This window comes from Mauremys reevesii, linkage group 1 (assembly GCF_016161935.1).
Source record: "Mauremys reevesii isolate NIE-2019 linkage group 1, ASM1616193v1, whole genome shotgun sequence".
Classification (NCBI taxonomy): domain Eukaryota; kingdom Metazoa; phylum Chordata; order Testudines; family Geoemydidae; genus Mauremys; species Mauremys reevesii.
The window spans coordinates 224149563-224170606 of record NC_052623.1 but is presented as its reverse complement, the minus strand read 5'-3'; the positions used below and the strand labels follow the sequence as shown (position 1 = coordinate 224170606).

Genomic DNA, 21044 nt, shown 5'->3' with positions numbered 1-21044 from the left:
ACAGCCTCGCCTGGCCCTGCCTTGCTGCCTCGCCTGGTCTGGCCTCCCTGATGCACTGACCTGACCCCTTGGATTGGACCTTCTGGCTACTGACCCCTGAGAAAACTCTGACCACTGCCCCAGGCTGCCTCTGATACTGATCAACCTCCCAGCTGCCCCATCATCTGCCCACATTTGACCACTGCTCTGGACTGCCTCCGCCACCAGACATTAGAGAGGTTGAAGATGACCAGTTCCAATATAAAGATTTTCTTAACTCTTATGCCATAGCTGTACAGGGGGCAAAAAAAGGATTGTTTGCCACAATCATAGAGTCAGTGGGGTTTTTTGGAGTGGTGGATAGTCTGGAAACACCTGGGCTCTTGTTGCTTGGTGACTGATTTGAACATTTCCCACCAGCAGGAGAGATTGTTAATTGGTGTATATCTGATTTTTCAGAGGTGCATTTTCAATTTATGGCAAAGAGCCTAGAACACTGGATTGGTGGGGTTTTGTGTGTATTATAAATCCAAATAAATAAATAGTGGTGAGGTGCCAATAGATCTGGCTAGTTAAACATATTGTAGGCAGAAACTCGGATGCCTCTGCTATTCCAGTGCAGGGCTCCCCACACAGCTCTGCCAATGCCCCTGAGTCCTGCCCTGCAACTCCTTGCTAGTCCAGTCCTGTTCAAATGGTAATAGTAGCTTCTATGATAAGCAATATTTATATAACCTTTAGGGCTAACCCAGGCCAAGCATTGGGAATCTTTTGCTTGTGTGATCCTTGCCCCTCAGACTCCAAGCAGCATAAAAAATACAGTTCTTCCTTATTAGGGCTTTTTATTCCTTTGCCCCTTCTTTGAGTTGCATTGGGAGTAATTCAGTGGCCCGTCTCCTCTTCTTGGTGGACGGGGAACAATCAACTGATGTTCCACAATGGTTTATCTGGTGTTGATGGGCCGCCTTTTGTGTCAGACTGGTATTTCACACTCGTTAATGCTTCTTTTCTGTTTTGGTGATTCGCAGTTACAGAGCAAACACTAAATATTACCTTAGAACATGGGATACAAATATTATAAGTGAGATTAATGCCTGCAGCCGCTTACAAGGATTCCGTAAAGTCTAAACACTGAACACATTTTTATAACTCTAATGCCTAGTTTAACAATACTAATACACAGGTGAGCAAAAAATGGCTGTTATTTTCCACACACGAAAAAATAAGGAAAAATGGGAAAATCATTTTTTTAAACATTTTTTGTGGATTTTTAAAATTTTCATCCAAAATAAAAAAAGTGTTTTTTTTTTCAGTTTTCCAACAATCCCACCCCCCAGAAACTGTTGATGGAAACAGACATTTTTATATGAGAATTTCCATTGAGTCAAAAAGCTGTTCCCCCCACCAAAACATAAAATCTTTGAGAAAATTGTGACCAGCTCTAAGGCCGATCCTTTGAAAGGCTGGGGGCTTCACAGTGATGGTGGAGCAGAAAATGACATGCTGGAGTCCTGATGTGACCCCTCAAACATGCTTCAGGCATGGAACTTTCCATTCCTACACTGCCCACCACAACCGATTTGGGTGTCTGATTACATCAGTGTAGCTGGAGGGGAGAGTGTCCCAGGGTGTGTCTAAATTGCAGTGGGAGGTGTAATTTCCAGGTCTGACAGACACACACAAATGCTAGCTTTGATCAAGAGCTAGTGAGCTAAAAAGAGAAGTGTAGCTGTTGCAGCACAGATGCGGGGGTTGGGCTAATCCCCCCCAGCGCGATCCTGCTGGGACCCTGTGTATGTACTCAGGAGGCTAGCCTGTCATGCCCTCACTACTACACTTCTATTTTTAGCACACTAGCTTGATCACAGGTAGTGTAGTGTACGTACATCTACCCAAGCTGGAAATTACACCTCCAGCTGCAGTGTTGACCTACCCTCAGAGATGGAAGCATCAGACTGGTATTGATGCATTATATCTATGTTAATCAGTTGTACTCACACCACCCAGGACATGCAAGGCTAATGGACTCAAGTTACCCTGTTGTGGCTGAGACCCTTCTAGCAGAGGTGGAAACAGTTCGAAAGTATTTCCCAGAGACATGGATTTGGGATTTAGTGCCTGTGACGTGAGTAGCTGGTTGTTGCTGTTTTAACATTTCATTATTTTTTGTGATGATAATATGAATTCCTGATGGTTACTGAGCCTCTTTTCATCATCCCAAAGTGCTTTTCAAACTCTGTGTATGCAGGAATCACTCAGCCACCCTCAGGCCGTTCCCCAATGGCAGATGTTTACAATGCAGAACAACACTTCACAAACATCTAGAAAGGAAAGTGAAAAAGAGCCCCATTTCCAATTGAAATTGCAGGGGGAATCTAAGCATTTGGATTGTAATGGCCCCCAGTGAGCCCCCCTCTTCTTGTTAAAAGGGATGTGGTGTCTTTAATGATCACAAGTTGTCAAAATATCAGCTGTATGTGTTATCTGAAAGACAGCACCTCCTTTGGCACAACACCTCCCAGCACAATGGGCTCAGTGCTAATTCAGAGGGGCGTGCTACTGAGTCCCCCCATCACTCCCTGCAGCACTGTACCATAGTCGAGCATTGAGATCAGTGTGGACTCAGAGGGGAGAGAATTATCTACTGAGTTTCCTATATCACTCCCTGGAACACTTGGATTTTCCTTCAGTGTCTGACCAGGCTGTGATCACGATCCTATCTCTCTTTTTATCACCAGCTCCAATGGAAGTGCTGAATTGCTCTTGGCAATCCCCGACACCATCACAGAATGGAAAGCTAATGCGTTCTGCACTTCAAGTGACACTGGCTTTGGCCTGTCCCCGACCGTGTCCCTCAGAGCCTTCCAGCCCTTCTTTGTGGAGCTCACCCTGCCCTACTCCGTGGTGCGTGGCGAGGCCTTCAGGCTAAAGGCCACTGTCTTCAGTTACCTGACCCGCTGCATCAGGGTAAGGGACACTCACACCATCCCCGTGCAACCAAACCCATAGGCCACACTTCTCTGCTTCACAAACTCCTGTGTCTATAGCTCTTTTTAGCCCTCGGTCTCCCTGCAGCCCCTGTCCTCCCCAAACACCTGTGCACCCAAGCATCTATGCTCCTGTAACTCCCAAGCACTCCAAACCCCTGTAACTCCAAATCTCTACACCCCTGTAACCATCTACACTTCTAAACCCATGTGTTCCCTCAACCCCCTCTGTCCCATATAGTACCATAAACCCAGTTCTGCCCAATTCTCTGCACATCCCATCTGCCGTACTGTCTGCATCTCTAATTACTACTAATTTCCCTTGCCCCCTACCCGATGACATCTCTCTGGACAATTGACAGGTCAGCATCTCACTGGCTTCATCTGCCGACTTCCAAGCTACCCCTGTGGAGAAGGAAGAGGACTCTTATTGTCTCTGTGTGAATGGAAGAAAAACGGTGTCCTGGGCTGTGACCCCAATATCTCTGGGTAAGAAGCATTCAAGCTCTGATATCTTTGGGGGCTGGATGGAGTGGCACAGAAATCTCAGGGGGCAGGGACCTGGTAGCTCAAAAATCTGCTGGTAGGGGATTCAGCTTCCCTAAGACCCTTCTTTGGGGTGTTTTACTTCTGTCCTTGGTTGGGGAGTGATAAGCTCCTCCTCAGACAAGACAGAGAACCCTAGATGGTTTTCAGCTGTTGGACCCCTCCATTCAAAAGACACTGTCTGTACAGTGAGGACCTCCATCAACATACTCTTCTCTAACACACCAGTGAAAGATGAGAGCTGGCTGGGTCTCTTCTTTCAGCAAGAAAAGCAGGTTATAGTCCTTGGTTCTCACATGGGCCAGGACAGTCATCCAGAATGAGGGTGATTTGTGATGAGACTGGAAGCCTGAGATACAATTATCACCCATCTGCTTCATACCTGCTCATATCACATAGTGGAGAAACCATTTAGTTGAGACACCCCATGGAAAACTTAAAGTCCTGGTTAAATGGCCATCCTGACTAAGAGAAGATCCCATCTGAAAGAACTTAAATTGTTTTAAAATCCTGTGCTGATTTAGAGACAGGCATGAAGCCAATCCACTGATCCAAAAGAACTCTGAGATATCTGAAATCCAGCTCAGATCTGGATACAGCTTTGTGGCTTGAGCTCATCTCGCCACTGAATACAAATACAAGTGTGACAATGAGAGTCATTACCTTTCTCCTTTATTTTATCTTTGTTTCTTCTTTCATTCTTCATTTGGCAGCTTTGTTAGTAGTGAATCAGAGCTTAGCATTTCTCAAAGTCTCCCTGAAGTGTCTAGCTCCCCACTGAGCTCTTATTATAGCCCTCAAAATCAGCAGACAGCCATTCCACCTCTGCCTTCCGTCCCAGTGGAAACATCTCCCTCTTTGCTTCACAGATATGAAGTGCACAGCAATCACCTATAACTATGGGGATATTTTTTTCATTGAGGTCTAAACTTGTGAGTAGACAGCACCAGCGGCTTTTCAAGTGGCCAAAGGCACATTCAACTATCATTCTGCACCTGCTGAGCCTGTGGTTGAAGCACTCCTTGCTGCTATAGGGGTAGCCACTGTATGGCTTCATGAGCCAAGGGAGTAAAATGTAGGCTGGGTCTCCCAGGATCACTATTGGCATTTCAAAATCCCCATTGGAAATCCTCTGTTCTGGAAAGAAAGTCCCTGCTTGCAGCTTTTTCATGTGTCATGAACCTTCTCTGACCATCCCGTGTTGATGTTGGTAAAACTTTCCTAGTAATCCACCATAGCTTGCATTACCATAGAAAAGTAGCCCTTTCTTTTGATGTACTCTGGCAAGGTGGTCTGGTGCCAAAATAAGGATGTGTGTGCCATATGTTGTCTTACTGCAGCTCAGGAACCCCATCGCTGCAAAACCATCCACTATGTCTGGCACACTGCTGAGAGTCATAGTCTTATGTAGCAGGAAACAATTAATGGCTCTGCACAATTGGATGACAGCAACTTCCCATGGTGGATTTCCCACTCCAAAATGATTCCCAACTGATTGGTAGCAATCTGGTGTTGCAATCTTCCACACAGCGATTGCCACTCGCTTCCCCACCATCTGTGCAGCTCTCATTTTGGTGTCAATGTGCCGGAGGGCTGGGGCGAGTTATGCACACAGTTCCAGAAAAGTGGCCTTGCACATCCACAAGTTCTGCAGCCATTGCTTGTCATCCCATACCTGCAGAATGATGTGATCCCACCAGTCAGTGCTTGTTTCTCAGGCCCAGAACCAGCGTGCCACCATCTGCAGCTGCTCCATGACTGCCAACAACCTTGAATTGTTTCTTTCCATGGTACATGATAAGCTAGCCTGCAAGGAATTGTCATATTCCCCAGTGCTCCTTTTGAAACTCCGGAAATGCTGCAGGATCAGGCATGTTATGTTCACAATGCTCACTACAGCAGTGCAGAGCACTGCAGGATCCACGCTTCCCACAGAGATGGTGGATGCGCAGGTTTGCAGTGTTTTTGAAAAGAGGCGCAAAACATTATGGGATGCATATATTATTATGGGATGGAGAAAACTGCATCATGGGCTGTTGAAACCATGTTCCCAATCACCCCTGCATAACTTTTTTGCCCCCATGATGCATTGCAAACCCTTTCCAAAATACCTTGTGCTAGATGGTGGTGAGTTGCACAGTGCAATACTTACCCAGAGTGCACTGCTCGCTGGATCAATGCAGGCACTGTTAGTGTGGACGCGCACTGCTGATACAAGGAGCATAGAGTGAACACTCAAAAGCGATTTAATTACTGCCGTGGCTGCACGTTGACCTAATTTAGGTCTACTTAATTTTGTAGTGTGGACATGCCCTTAATAAACTCCTGACTACCCTCCACTTAACTCCTTGGTTCTAGCCAATTGCATCCCCAAGGAGCAGAATTTTTTCAAATACTATCCTGATTCAGCAGCTGTCATTGCCATTCACTGTCATTAGGCTAAAACCGTTTCCTGGGAAACATCTCAGGTGAGCACATCTGGATTAAGTGGTACTGACCCTGTTAAGTAATTTGTGGATCTGATGGAGAATTTAATTATTTCTTCCCCTCATGGCCCTGATGGGCTAAACGGGAGCATTAACTCTTTGCTTGACTCAGCCAGGGCTCTATGGATAGAATCATAGATTCATAGATTCTAAGGCCTGAAGGGGCTATAATGACCCTTGAGTCCTATGTAACAGAGGCCATTGTCCTCAGCCAGAAATCAGAACCATTACTCCCTGCACTCCTATCTGTCTTGCCCAATTCCTGCCAGGACTGGGAAGGCTGCTGCAGAGTGATCCTCATGTCTTGTCTGCACTGTGGGGTTTTTTTTTTGCACTATTGTAGCTCACTGATGTAGCAGCACCAGAACAAACTCTTAGTGTAGACGCATGAACTGGTGTAACCTGTGACTTGCACTAGTGCCACGTGCCCTGGTTTGAAATGAAAGTGTCAGAGTAGCCACCTGCAAGAGTTGGTGGCTGTACTCTGAGGCCACCAAAATATTTGTTGTGAGAATCCCTGTCTTAGACCATGCCTGCGCTGGGGTTTTTCACACAGATGTAGCTGCACCAGAGCAAACCCTGAGAATAGTCCTGCTTCACTGGGGTGAGTCACAACAATGAAGCAGGGCTGTTCTCAGGGTTTGCTCAGATGCAGCTACATCAGTGTGAAAAACCCAGTGCAGGCATGGTCTAAAGTACTACTACCATGTCTACACTACAAACTTATGTTGACTCAAGTTACATCATCATACAGCTGCCACAGTTAGCACATTACTTGTATGCATGCATACTTGGCTGCTTATGTCAGAGATACGCATACTTATCAGGAGTGCTTGTATCGATGCAGAGTGTGGTGCACCATGGATAGGTATTCCACTGCCACTCATCAAAATGAGAGGTGCACTAACAGTGGAGAAGCAAGTGACGATCACACTGCAGAAACGTGCTACGCCAAATTGCTATCAGTCAGTTGAGAATCACTTTGGAGTCAAGAAATTCACCTCAGGGGCTGTTGTCATGCAAGTATGAAAAGCCATTGATCGCCCCCTGCTAGGCAGAACTGTGATTCTCAGCAGTGTGCAGGACATAGTGGATGGATTTGCAGCAATGGGGTTCCCAAACTGCGGTGGGGTGATAAATGGCACACATATTCCTCTTTCAGCACCAGACCACTTGCTTCAGAGTACATCAACAAAAGAGGCTACTTTTCTGTGGTTAGTTAAGTGTTAGTGAATCACTGACATCAGTGTTGACCAGTCAGGGAAGATGCATGACATTTGCATCTTTAAGAACACAGAACTGTTCAGAAAGCTGCAAGCAGGGACCTTCTTTCCTGATTGGCAGATTACCAGTGGCAATGTTGAAATGTCAGTTGTGATCCTGGGCAATCCAACCTGACCCTTGCTCCCCTGTCTCATGAAGCCATACACTGGCCACCTCGACAGCACCAAGGCATATTTCAACTAGAAGCTCAGCAGTGCAGAATGACAGCTGAATGTCCTTTTGGTCATTGGAAGGGGCGCCAGCATTGTTCACTCACAGATGGGACCTTAGTGAGGAAAATAGCCCAATGCTGTGTCTTGCATAATATCTGCTCCTAGATATCCATGTTTCTATGCCTGGTTCAGAGCTGTGCCTTCTCCCCACAGGCCCAGGAAATCCAATATTTCTGTTTGTTCCAGGCAGGAGCATGTCTGGAGTGTGTAGCTGGCATGACAGCTGGGCAGTTGCACTCGACAAGGGAGAGTTGCTAGGTGTGCCCACCAAGCCGGGCACCCAAGAAAAGGAATTTCAAAAATTTGAAGGGCTTCAAAGGGTGGCGGGGAGGCTTCTGGTTTCTGTGACCCCTGGCCAGTAGAGTTCACGGTGGTGACCAGAGCAGTCAGCGTGGGGCATTGTGGGACAGCTGCTGGAGGACAGTAACAGTCAACATAAGTAATGGAGTGTTTACGCTATCACTGCATTGACCTAAGGATATCAAACTTGACTCTATGCTGCTCGGGGCGGCAATGTCATTTAGTCAGTGTAAGTCGGTAAGAACCTAACTGAAATGTAGACACATGCAGAACTAGATTTACAGAAGCTGCCTTGCATCAACCTAACTTTGTAGTGTACCAGGACTACATGAGGTATGACATGAGCTCTCTCTCTACAGAGAGGTTTCCATGTAATCAATGGTGCCGAAGAGTGGAGCACCATGGAAATGACATTGACACCTCTGTAGCTGCAGTGCCTGGCAGAACACTTATCTCTGTTTCAGGTAATGTGAATTTCTCTGTGAGTGCAGAGGCCTTGAAGACCGAGCTGCTCTGTGGGAACGAGGTAGCAGTGCTCCCTGAGACAGGGCAGAAGGATACAGTGATCAAACAGCTGTTAGTGGAGGTATGTGGGCTGCTTAGTCCCTGCGGTATAGAGAAGTGGTAAGTTTTCACACAGTGTGACGTAGGCAATAAGCTGTGATATAATGCACTAAGTAGGATAGGAAAACAGTAATAACTTATATAGAGTGTGACACTATAACTGTCCATGCCTCCTCTGTTATAGGGAAGCTGTGACAACTTGCTACATAGCCCAACAGCAGCACAAGTGTGGGAGATTCAAAGCACCTAGGGGAATTAGGTGTGCTTTGGAAAATCCCACCCACTATAGGATATAATACTGTATATTCCCTTACAGAAAAAACATTGCATAGTGTGCCAAATAAGCATAACATGGTAACATTGCATAACCTCTCTCTTTCCTAGGGCAGCAATGGTTGCTGACATTGTTACACAGTGAAATGAAATAGCACAGGGTAATGCTGCACATCCTCGCCTTTGCAGGAAAGCAAGAACTCATTATACAGCATCTATAATCAGTAACAAATGATACAGAAAGCTGCATAGCCTCTCTGTGTGTCATAAAAAAGCAACAATAACTAATGACGTTTCATGATACCAACAGGAATACCAGTTATAATAAAGTGTAATATTGTCCATTCCTATTATCCGTATACCCTACTGCTGTCCTTTAATGGAAATAGAAAATCTGCAGCATTACAGAATGTAGAATTGCTGATATTCCACTATGTAGTAAGTTGTCTTTAACTTATCGCATCACCTGATGTTGGCAATGACACATAGTGCATGTCCTCTCTGTTATAGGGGCATTAAGGTACCATCTTGCACAGTGTGCTACAGGTGACTAGTAACCTATGCAGTACAGCTGCACTATTCTTCCCTTGGATGTGAAGAGACAATAACTTATTAGTATCTGGTTTTTATTTTATTCTAACGGATTATTATTTTATGAATCTACAAGCATCGGTCCATAGAAATTTGCAAATCTCCCTCTTTCTATGATTCACCTACTTGGCCCTTTACATTTCTCTCTGGCTTCATTCATTGTCTCTCCATTTTTGTCAAACTCTCTCTTCTCCCCACCTCTCCTACTGCCTCTCTGTCCCTTTCTGAAGTTTCCCCGCCCTGTCCTCACACAGACTTTGTTCCTGATGCCAGATGCTCAGTCTGCCTGCAGCTTCTCACCTTTCTCATTTTCCTTCCTCTCCCAAGCCCGAAGGGATTGAGACAGAAGCAACCTTCAACTCTCTGCTCTGTGCAAATGGTAAGGACCTCTCTGCTCCTTCTTCATCTATGCCCGTTGCCAGTGGATGAAGAGTGACATCCCCAAGGAGGGAGTGGGATTGTTTGGGAGACTCTGAGGGTGCTGTGAGAACTTGAGGTGTCAGGATAGAGACTAAGCAATGGTGGGGATGTTTCTGTGTGGAGAGTTGAGACACATTTCCTAATCATGAGGATATTGCTTGGAACATTGAGATCTAGGGCTTGACAAAGCCCCAGAGAATAGACTGCATGAGCAATCCTGGCCCAAGTCCCTGGGGGATGGGCTTAAAGGGGTGTTAATAGGACTTTTCCATCTCTAATGTCTTATTCTATGGAGTGAAATTACAAACTGGATTCTACCATCTGCCAATTGCCAGCAAACAGGAAGGGCCAAAGAACTGGAGTCTGCAGTTTCCCATCTGGCCATGTGGTGGCACCTCACTCCATAGAAAAAGCTGAGTTTTTCCCATGGGTCAGAGGACCCCAAGCCGGAGGGGACAGTTGGGCGTCTCACTGTCCAGCTAGGAGGAATGGAGCTGTTGAAAGCAGGGATTCCCCATGCAGGGGTCGGGTGGAAGGCAGCGTGCCAGGTTCTGCTCTGGGACCCATTCACTGCTGAGCATGGGGGCATTTTACTGCATCTCATCTGTCTGATTTTTTTCCCTCAGGAAATTCAGAAGCAGGGAAGATTTCCCTGAAGCTTCCACTGAACGTGGTGCAGGGCTCAGCCAGAGCCTATGTGACAGTACTGGGTGAGTGCAGCAACTCAGAAAGGACCTGCCCTGGCAGCTGCAGCCACTGCTCCTTGTCTGCCTGCCGTGCCAGCCTTTCCACCTGGTCAGCTACTCACTCCCTTCATCAGTGTCCCCATCATCTCTCCATTCATCTCTTCTTGTCTCTTTTCCTGTTCCTGTTCACCTTCATCAGTCTCCCTGTGTGTTGGCCTTTCTGTCTAAGTATCCCTATTCCCATCCCAGACATCTTCCAACCCTTCCTTCTCCCCATTCTCTCTCTCTGTGTTTCCTCTTTCAGAGTATGGCTCTGTCCTGTTTTTCCCTCTGTCCTTCTCTCTCACCTGTTACTACCTGTGCTCTGCGGTGCAGGCTCTGTGCGACACTGACTCCCTGTGTCTCCATCCCCAGGTGATATCCTGGGCACAGCCATGCAGAACCTGCAGCAGCTTCTCCAGATGCCCTTCGGCTGCGGGGAGCAGAACATGGTCCTGTTTGCACCCAACATCTACGTCCTGGACTATCTGAATAAGACGGGGCAGCTGAGCGAGGAGACCAAATCCAAGGCCATCGGATACTTAGTCAGCGGTGAGGAGGGACGGGGCTTTTGTTTCTTCACTTGCTCCCTTCCAAGGTTGTGCTGGGAGCTTTCTGTTTCTGCCTGATCTGCAGAGAGAGCTTCCCTCAGCTGAGGACGGAGGGATTGGGTTGTGTATCTGGGGAGTGGGGTCCCCATTCGACACACTTTTGGCTCACTATTGTCAGTTGTCTGAGCACTATAGTCATGTGCACTCATTGCCCCACGAGAGCTACTGGCTGCTGTGTCCATCCTATGAGTCACCCCTATAGTGTGGAAATGCTGCACACAGTAGCCAGGTGAAATGGCTTCTCAGCCTGGGTGCTCTAGCTAACCAGACTGTGCACTTCTCCCCCTACTGGAGTATGATGGTGCTGCCCACGTGTCGTATGTCAGTTCTCTCTGCTGACTAGCTCGTGGGATGGAGACGTGTATGTTTGTGTACCAGTGCTGGCTAGTACACATAAGGCCTAGGAGTCCCTTTACTGGCTGAGCTGGTGAGCTGCTCTCTCACTCCCTACTGTTTTTTTTCCTGATGTATAAATCCTGCTTTAACTTTCCATTTCAGGTTATCAGAGGCAGCTGAATTACAAGCACCTGGATGGCTCTTACAGCACATTTGGGGAGCATTACAGGCAGCCGGGGAATACCTGGTGAGATTTCTTGCCAGTCATGCCTCCCCTAAACCTCCTCTGTTATATAGTTATAAAGGAAGTGTTACATTTTAGACAACTGCTGATGCTGTTAAAGGCATAAAGCTCGCTGCAGCTTTCACAGTCCGTTGGCATATCACACCAAAGGGAATAGGCTTCATCATCCTGCTGTGTATAAAAAGCACCTGTTCTCACTGGACCTGAGGGGAGAGAGAACTGAAGAGTCAAAGGGGATGGGATGGTTTCAGATCATTTTTGAAGAAAGATGGACAGATCCAGGAGAGGCTGTTCCAGACAGGGAGCTGCAGAGGGGCAGACTCTCATACCCATAGTGGTGGAATTGAGTTAGAGGTAGAGAGTAACCTGGTACTAGATAGGACCATAGGAATTGCTATGCCATCGATCGCCCATTATCAAGATAATTAATAGGTATATTAAACAACACCAGTCCTAGTACTGAACCTCGCCGCACCCCACTGTTAGCCTTGTGCTATGATGGAATTGATCATTTAATTCCAGTCTTTGTTTTATGTCTCTGAACCAATTTCTGATCCACGACAACACTTTGACTCTCATCCCATGATTATTCAATTCATTTAGACTTTCCAGAAGGCTTTGAGAAAGTCTGTCATAAGAGACTACTAAAGAAATTATGTCAATCAGTTCTCATTCATTCAGCACTTTATTGACATGTTCAGGGAATTCTAAGAGATTAGTGAGACACAATTTTCCTTTGAAGAAGCCATGCTGGTTAGACCCCCATCAGATCATGATCTCCTGAATCTTTTATTATGCTATTTGTAATTGTCATTTTGACCAATTTACCAAGTACAGGCAAACTGGTGTATAACTCCTTGGAACTCCCGTGAAGTCCTGTTTAAATATAGATTCAACATTTGCAACCCTGTGACCCTCTGCTATAAGAGCTGTATTTAGCATGAAGAGGGTCCATAAGTTTGAGAGACTGGTTGTGTCCAGGGAGGATTTTATAAACAGGAAGAGAGAGCTTGAACTGGATCCTGAAATCAGTGTGAAGGAGACTATGGAGGTGTGTGAAGGTGGCGGCAATGTATTCATGCTCTCTTCCCCATGGCCACCAGCTCTCCGGCCCCTGCTGCTTCCATTCAGGCTGGCGATGCCCCAGGACCCCGTCCCCTCCAGTGAGCACAGGGCATGGGTGGGAGCTCTCACTGCTGCCCGCTCTCTGTCTCAGGCTGACGGCCTTCGTCCTCAAGTCCTTCGCGCAGGCCCGCTCTCAAATCTTCATCGAGGAGAAGCACATCCAGGACGCCCTGGCCTGGCTCGCTGGCAAGCAGAAGGACAACGGCTGCTTCCGCAGCTCGGGGACGCTCCTGAACAATGCCATAAAGGTGACGTATCCGCCCAGACAGCTTCCCATGGGCCTCATGGGACCCATACAGGACTCCAGTGACACGGAGAGAGCTACAGCTCTCCATGGGAACAGTTCAGACACTTCAGCACATGGGGCCAGGGTGGGAGGAGCAGGGGATGACATGTGCCTGGGAACTACCATGGAGATACGGATGGGCAGATACTGTACTGTACGTGAGACCTACCTGTACTATGGGGAGGAGAAGGGAGGGGGCAGATACATGGTAACTACCAGGGGAGGTAAATGGGGACAGAAACACAGAGTGTGTCTACAGGGTAGCTGGGAGAGTACTTCCCAGCACAGGTAGACAGCCACAAAAATAGCAGTGTGGCCATGGCAGCTCGGGCTAGTTGCCCAAGTACATACTCCAAGCTTGAGCATGACTGCATTTGGGCAGCTAGCCAGAGCTGCCGCCCGTGGCCGCACTGCCTTTGTTAGTGTGCCAGCTCAGGCGGAGCTAGTGTGTGCGGGTCTACCTTGCTAGGAAGCACGTTCTCTGGTGCAGGGTAGACATACCCATTTGTGAGAGCTATCATGGGGCGTGGCAAGCGTGGGCAGATAAAGGGGATGAGGCTGTAGTATGTAGAGAGCTCCTGTGGAGCAGGGCCCAGAGGGGAAAGGCTTTGGGTGCTGGGTGGGGTTAATGTCTCTCTCTGTGATTCCCTGCAGGGCGGGGTGGACGATGAGGTCACGCTCTCTGCCTACATCACCATCGCGCTGCTGGAGATTCCTCTGCCCATCACTGTACGTATCCACACACACAAAGTCCCCCTCATGAGTTCCCCTGGGTCAGCGGCCTCCCCTCTCCCCCACTCCCTATACCCAGCCAAGTCCTGATAGTGGCAGCCCACTGCCTTGATAAAGGGACCTCTAAGGAAAGGAGGGAAAAAAACCAGTCTGGAAAGGCTTTGGCTCTGGCTCCAGAATGAGATGGTCCCCAGGCCTCAGATGCATCTCAATGTGCAGTACTGGTTCTGGCCAAGCTCTGCTTCTTTGATTGGCTCTTTATCATTTTTTTTCCATTGTGCATATTAAAAAAAATCCACAATTCATGTCAAAAGAGCTGTAATGCTCGGTCGCTGTCTCCTGTGTGTCTGGCTGCAGCTCAGATGGGTCTGACTGATGGAAGCTTTTCAGCCTGACAGCGTGGCTACTCTCTTCTTCATTACTCCTGTTTGTTTTATATAGTCTCTGTAAACATACTAGGGGTCTAGTCATGCTTTTCATTGGATGAATGACTGGGAGGGATTGTATGTATACTCGTTGACAGCTGGTGGCCCATTGCTATCCATGGCAGAGTCTTTCATTTGCCTTCCACATTTTTTCTTGGTTAAAATTCAATAAATAGCCCTAGACACCTCAGATGACCTTAATTTCTCCAAGTTGTGATGGCCTTGTATCTAACATGGCTACCCCATGGAAGGCAGGAATGTTATTTTTGTAACTGCTGAGGCTGTCTCAGCTAGACACATTTAAGCCACATTTCTGTGCTCAGTGGCTCACAGTGATGGGGTGACCAAATTACTACAAGAGTCTGAGTTCACTGGGACCATGCAAGTGCCTGGTGTCAAACAGTCACTCATCCTATCACCAGCATCTGCGTTATATTAGATCCACTGCACCTCTTATTTAAACCCATCTGTGCTCTGTGGCCATGAGATGACAGCCTGCACAGGCAGTGCCCAAAGCCTAGCTCATATCGTCACACTGCGAACAGTGATCCTTTCCCCTCTATGCTCCCCGCAGCACTCTGTGGTCCGTAGTGCTTTATTCTGCCTGGAAACAGCCATGGAACAGGGAGGAAACCATGTGTACACGAAGGCACTGATGGCCTACGCCTTCGCCCTGGCGGGGAAGGAGGAGAAGCGCAGGGCACTGCTGGACTCGCTTGATAAGGAAGCTGTGAAAGAGGGTGAGACCTGTTTATGGGCCCTTCTTCTGCATCCCAGCCCACTGGCCCTACCCAGCCTGGTAGAGAAGGGTTTGATTGTTATTACTATAACCTTCAGTCTGTGCTGTGGCAGGTCGGGATTATTTAGCTTCTTCACACATTTTAGATCAATGAGCCCTAAAAACCCTGGCACTGGCCATTCCTGGGATCTGACTTCATAAAATGTGGGAGACACAGGCACAGGTGCAGCAACCTAATTAGTCACTGAGAGTTTTCATACCCAGAATGTATCAACCCACTAGAGGGATTATTTAATACCTTCATGCTTTGTATTGACATGTCCAGCAAGGGTTGGGACTCCATTCTCCATCCTCCATCCTGAGAGACACTATGTCCGTAACCCTCTAGGCAACAACCAGATATTTGGTAATAAACATTTTCTTTTCTCCTCCCTCTCCCTTCTCCCACTGCAGATGGCTCCATTCACTGGCAGAGGCCCAAGAAGCAGCCAGAGGCCGATCTCTCATTCTATCACCCTCGTGCTCCCTCTGCTGAGGTGGAGATGACATCCTACGTGCTCCTCACTCACCTCACCACGCAGCCGGCACCATCCCAAGCCGACCTGTCTTTAGCAACTCAAATTGCAAAGTGGATCAGCAAGCAGCAGAATCCCAACGGGGGCTTCTCCTCCACCCAGGTGAGAAGTTCCCATCCCCAGCCTCAGACACCCAGGGCAGGAGTGGGAGCCAGGAGATGTATATATCAGGATGCCACAGAAGGACAAATAACCCAGCATTGGAAAAGAGACAGACTCCTCCTGGGGAGGGGGATGGGGCGACAGTGCCCTCGCTGCAGGGTTTAGAGAACCTCTGTTTCTGAGGGGTTTAGATCATGGGTTAGTCACAGCATGGAGTATGGCTACATCAGATCCCCACAGGCCTTAGTGTGCTAATGAGGCAGGAGACTGGACAAGTGATGCTCTTGTGTACAGAGGGCAGATTTGTCGCTCTTAGCATCCACGAGCATGACTCTTTCCTCAGATCCCCCCAGCACTGACCCCATCCAGCCCAGCCAATCCAACTTGGGAGCTGAGGCCTCCCGAGAGAAGCAGCAGCAGTCAGTCACTGCCAGACACACCTTGGTGGGACGGGGTCACCATCCTGAGTTATGTAGAACCAGAAAGTGCCACCTGGTTAAAGGCAGCTCAAAACACATCCCTCTTGAAGACAGTGCATGAAGTGTTGGCCTTTAGAAGACTACTTCACTGAAGGATTTGGTTAACACAGTAGGGCTGTAATTCTGTTTTCCTGCTGCTGAGGCATGTGGGTTATCTGTCTGCCCTGTCAACTGTCCCTTCAGGTTGCTCCTTCATGTTAGGGTGGGTGGTTCTTCCCTCAGCTCCCTGTAATGGAGTGTCAGAAATCCCAAGGCCTACATTCCCAAAGGTACTTAGACAGTTGGCTGCTTTTAGTGGGAGAAAGGTGCTTAAATACCTGTGAGGATCTGGGCCCAGGGAATAGGTGAATGGCTTGTGGGAGTGATGGGTAGAGCATGGGTGGAAATGGGAAAAGCCGACCTTTCTGAGCAGGCTGGTGCTGTGTGGGAGGAGCCGGTGGCATAGGGGCTCCAGGCCCATAGAAATGGCTCATTCATTCCCTTGGGCACCTGGGCCCATCTCTCAACTGGCAGGACACAGTGGTGGCGCTCCAGGCCCTGTCCCGATACGGAGCCTCTACTTACACCAAGAGTGGAGGAGCATCCATAGTGACCCTGCAATCCACAGGGAACTTTCAGACCCAGTTCCAGGTGGATCACACAAACCGTCTGCTGCTCCAGCGTATGGCACTGCCAGAAGTGCCAGGGGACTACAGCATGGGGGTGACAGGAGAAGGATGTGTCTACGTGCAGGTGAGGGGCCCTGGGGTAGGGGGAGAGGCTGCTACTGAGGGGAGCCCGTCTCATTCCCATTGGAGATGGCAGGGTGAGGTGGGATGGGTAGGGGAGAGAAGGGAGAAAGAGATGGGGAAGAGGATGAGAAAATATGGAAAGGTGTGAGGAGAGAGCATGTCCAGAGTTAGGGAATGGGGAGCTAGTGATAGGAGGAAGGCAGAGAAGACAAAGGTGGGAATGAGATGGACCAGGGGGAAGGAGGCAGAGGATATAAGCAGAGAGGAGATATGCACAGGCTCATATAAAACTGTGTATTCTCTTTTAGACCAGCCTGAGGTACAATGTGCTCCCCAAGCCGGAAGAGGCACCATTCGCGCTGGAGGTGCACACGGTCCCCAAGACATGTGACAGCCCCCAGGTCCACAGGACTTTTAGCATTGCCATAAACATCAGGTAACTCCCCTCACAGGCCCAGGCCTTCCGGAGCAGCCCTAGCTTAGGTGCCGACTTTCTAATGTGCCAAGGGGTGCCCCCCACCCCCAGGCTCTGCCCCCATTCCACCCCTTCCCTGAAGGCCCCACCACTGCTCTGCCTCTTCCCACCCCCATCACGCCCCTGCCCCGCCTCTTCCCACCCCATTCCACCCCCTCCCCGAAGCATGCCCCAGCCTTGCTCCGCCCCAGCACCTCCTGCACGCTTCAGGGCAGGAGGCACTGTGGGGAGGGAGAGGTGCAGATAGGGGGGCTACTGGTGGGTGCTAAGCACCCATCACTTTTTTTCCTTTGAGCCCTAGGGCTGGGGATGAGTCGCTCCAGGACATTGCAGGTGGACAAGCAGGTAGGGTGGGAGATGCCAGATCGGGGGAGCGTGCACTTGTGCCAATCAGAGTTGAGGTGCATCAGCTCTGTGCTGAGATGTATTAAACCTTGTTTCATTTCCTGCTTGGTCTCCCAGTTACACAGGGAAACGCCCCGTCTCCAACATGGTCATCGTTGACGTTAAGATGCTGTCAGGATTCATCCCTGTGAAGTCATCAGTGAGGAAGGTAAAAGCCTGTTCTGTGTATGGACTATAGCCCCCCCAGAGCCCCTTGCCTTCAGCCCCACCTGAGGGGTATCTGGCCCCCAGTGGGCTCCAATGCCTGACCCCTCATATTATGGGTGCAGCCTGGTCTCATCTCCAGCAGTAGGGCCCTCCATGTCTCCTGTCTCTGACCCCATCTCTTCTTTTCCACTGGAATCCTGAAGGGTCTGAGAGTCCCCAGCCCACTTCTGTCACAGGGGCCAGTTCAGACCAGCCTTTCACCTGCAGATTTCCCAGCTGCAGGATCTGCAGTGTAGACAGCAGCTCCTCCCATGTCTGACTCCAGCCTGGGCTTATGGAGAGCTTGTGCAGTGACCCCTGGCATTGCAGACAGCGTTAACCAGTCTAAGACCTAGAGAATGAGGAAGAACTATTAGGTCTGTTTGACTGAGGTTGGGTATATACTGGAATTGGTGCTGCCTTTGATTGGCGTCCAGCACCTCAGGTGCACTTTACACCTCAGTCCATAAGTTGGGTGGGGACACATTCTCCGCCTCTTTCCTTACAGCACCAGGGGAAAGAGGTCCCGGTGGTTCTCCATCACTGACCATTTTTAAATCGAGATTGGATGTTTGTCTAAAAGATCTGCTCTAGGAATTCTTTTGGGGAAGTTCTCTGGTCTGTGTTACACACATAGGCGTAGTTTGACTTCTGTATTTGTGGTAAGGGGGAGGCAGCTCCAGTCATGGCAATGGGGCTGCACATATGGGGGGTGGGGCAAATTCCACACCTGCCTAAGGATTGCAGTTTGGGGGGACAACACCCCCCAGTGTCCCCAAACTACACCCATGGTTATACAGGAGGTCAGATTTCCTAATCACAAAGGTCCCTTCTGGTCTTGGACTCCATGAATTTGTAAAAGCATCCCATTCCTTAGGGCTCTGGGGTGGTTTGAAGGGGAGCTCAGTAACATCCTGCTTCTCTCCCTTGGCTGCTGGCAGCTGGAAGGACATCACCACATCCACCGCACAGAACTGAGCACCAACCACGTGCTGCTGTACATGGAGCAGGTGAGTGGCCACATGGGGCCAGGATGGGCCAGGAAGAACCACCCCCATGTACCACAATAGAAGTGCCCAGGGGAGGGGATCTCCCAAGCCTCAGCTGAGAAAGACAAACCCATGTATTGCTGCCCCGTGTTTCCCTTCAGCACTTTCCCAACACAGGGCCCTGATCTCCCCCCACCTACAGGTACCAGGGACAGCAGCTCATACCCGGGGGTCAGGCAGGGCTTATCCCACCTCCCTCAGGGCCTGAATCCCTGCCAGTCCCTGCAGCCAAGGTGGGGCAGATGCTGGACCTGCAGGATCATGGGGGGCACCAATGCGGGGAGGAGATGTGGAAGGAGAGGGTGAAGTGGCTCAGAGCCTCTTGAGCCTCATCTGTTTCCCTTTCAGGTGAGCAACGTGACTCAGAGTTTCTCATTCGCGGTGGAGCAGGACTTCCCCGTGCAGAGCCTGAAGCCGGCGGTGGTGAAGGTCTATGATTACTATGAGACAGGTGTGTGTGCGGGTGGGGCTGGCAGCAGTGGAGGCTGGTGGGCCTGTCATAGAGGGTGAAAAGTCATATTCAGAGCCACAGTAAACCTGCTGGGATATGGGACTGAGTGTCTCCCTGCTCCAGGAAGAGAACACAGGGCACATAGGGTTTACATGCTAGGGATCATCCTGCACTGACCTCATGCTCGCACCATGGGAGTCTCTGAGGCCCCAGACTCCTCGTGCACTGTAAAGGGAAGATGCTAATCCACGTAGGTTAGAGCCAAAGGGATCTAGGAGGGTCCTGGGTTCAGATCCTGCCCTGAGATCCCAGCTCTGGGTGTGACCTGGAGGAGGCACATTCACTCCTCTGTTTCCAGCTAGGAAATTGGGGTGACAAAAACCAAAGCCCAACGGCAACCCCAGTGATTGTGTGTCAGGCGAGATGCAAATGGCACAGACCCGCTGGAGATGCCTGCTGCCCTGTAGGCTTGTGGTAGCCTTTGCCTTCCTCCCATGGAGCCCAGTTGATGTTCCTTCAGTGCCCCTGGAGAGAGGGCTCCCTCCTCTCCTGCCTGAGAGGTGCCAGCTCTCTGCTGCAGGGCCTGGTGGAAGTGTGAGGAGTCTTGGTTGGGTCTCACACAGCCCTGATCATATTTCCCTTCCCTTGTGTCTTCCAGATGAATTTGCCGTTGCTGAGTACAGCGCCCCCTGCAGCAAAGGTAGTGTATGAAGAGATGACTGAGGTTTTCAGACTGCCCAGGGCTGCTCAGTTAGCAAAGAGCTGAAACCCAGCCTGAGTCTTCTCAGCCTGTCTGGAGGGTTATAAAAGTTGCTGTTCTCTTTTGCCCCATGTCTGGGAGTGGTCTGCCAGCACCCCTAAGTGCTCAGGGGAGAGGGGAACGCCAACTCCCCCACATTGTCAAGTTCCAGATTCAGGCCTTGAGTCTGAGGCAGCAGGCTTGGTTAGTCCCAAGATTACGTCTTCCCCCTCAATCAAACCTAGTCACTGCTTCTTTCTGTACCTTTCTGGGACAGAGCAAGAGCAAGTCCTTCCAAAACCCACGCTTGGCATCCCTCCTCTCATCAGGGCTGTTTTTAAACAGGCTGCAAAGCAAAACAGATTAATGAAAAAACATCTTCCAGGGTTGGGGTGACTCAAAACTGCTGGGAAAGGGGTCAGGGCTGAAGCCCTGAATGTTCTAGGGATGCGTCTGGTCACTGTGGCAGAGAAGCTGTAGTCTGGGCAGGGCAGTGTCTCTGCAGCTCCTATGCTCAGAATGAGATGACCTACAAGAGGGAAAGGTTCCCCTCTGTGAATCATTGATTCCTCTGTAACTGTCTCACATTCTCTTTTCCCCATCATAGCTAATGTTGAGCAGGAAAATGCGTGATGACGGAGCTGTATTCTGGGCCCTGCTGGATCCTCTCTGCTCATCTCTGCATGCAGCAATCCCCCCGGGGGAAGTGGTTTGATACAGTGGTGAGGAAAACCCCTCAGCACCATATAATTAATGTTATAAATAAATTGTCATGATTCTGACCAGCTGCTTGTGGCCTCTTTCCTGGTTACTAAGGCTTATCCCTTCTCCCCTGTTGGGATCAGATTACAGGATAGTTTAACCTTAAAAAAGATCCAGAGCCACCCCCAGCCATCGGTGTGAAGGAGAGGTTGGCAGGACATCAGAAATGACTGGAGACAGAGGGTCTCTCTGGGAACAGCCCTGGTGCCCATGATCTGTGAAGAT

General features: G+C 49.3%; 1 protein-coding gene across 2 annotated transcripts in view; it reads left to right on the top strand.

Moving 5' to 3' along the window:
* The window catches only part of LOC120404251 (alpha-2-macroglobulin-like), a 47890-nt gene extending 27051 nt beyond the window's left edge, over nt 1-20839 (top strand). The window contains exons 18-36 of one of the 2 annotated variants that reach the window (XM_039536408.1): nt 1968-2104; nt 2718-2946; nt 3329-3455; nt 8259-8380; nt 9550-9601; nt 10269-10352; nt 10743-10919; nt 11477-11561; nt 12775-12931; nt 13624-13698; nt 14701-14866; nt 15319-15542; nt 16535-16753; nt 17061-17188; nt 17690-17780; nt 18760-18828; nt 19216-19318; nt 19977-20018; nt 20665-20839. In XM_039536408.1, the coding sequence (XP_039392342.1) occupies nt 1968-2104; nt 2718-2946; nt 3329-3455; nt 8259-8380; nt 9550-9601; nt 10269-10352; nt 10743-10919; nt 11477-11561; nt 12775-12931; nt 13624-13698; nt 14701-14866; nt 15319-15542; nt 16535-16753; nt 17061-17188; nt 17690-17780; nt 18760-18828; nt 19216-19318; nt 19977-20018; nt 20665-20690 (2313 nt within the window). In that variant the 3' untranslated portion in view covers nt 20691-20839. The remainder of the gene's footprint in view (nt 1-1967; nt 2105-2717; nt 2947-3328; nt 3456-8258; nt 8381-9549; nt 9602-10268; nt 10353-10742; nt 10920-11476; nt 11562-12774; nt 12932-13623; nt 13699-14700; nt 14867-15318; nt 15543-16534; nt 16754-17060; nt 17189-17689; nt 17781-18759; nt 18829-19215; nt 19319-19976; nt 20019-20664) is intronic. The other variant, XM_039536397.1, reaches the window with a different exon arrangement.
* The last annotated feature ends 205 nt before the right edge of the window (nt 20840-21044 follow it).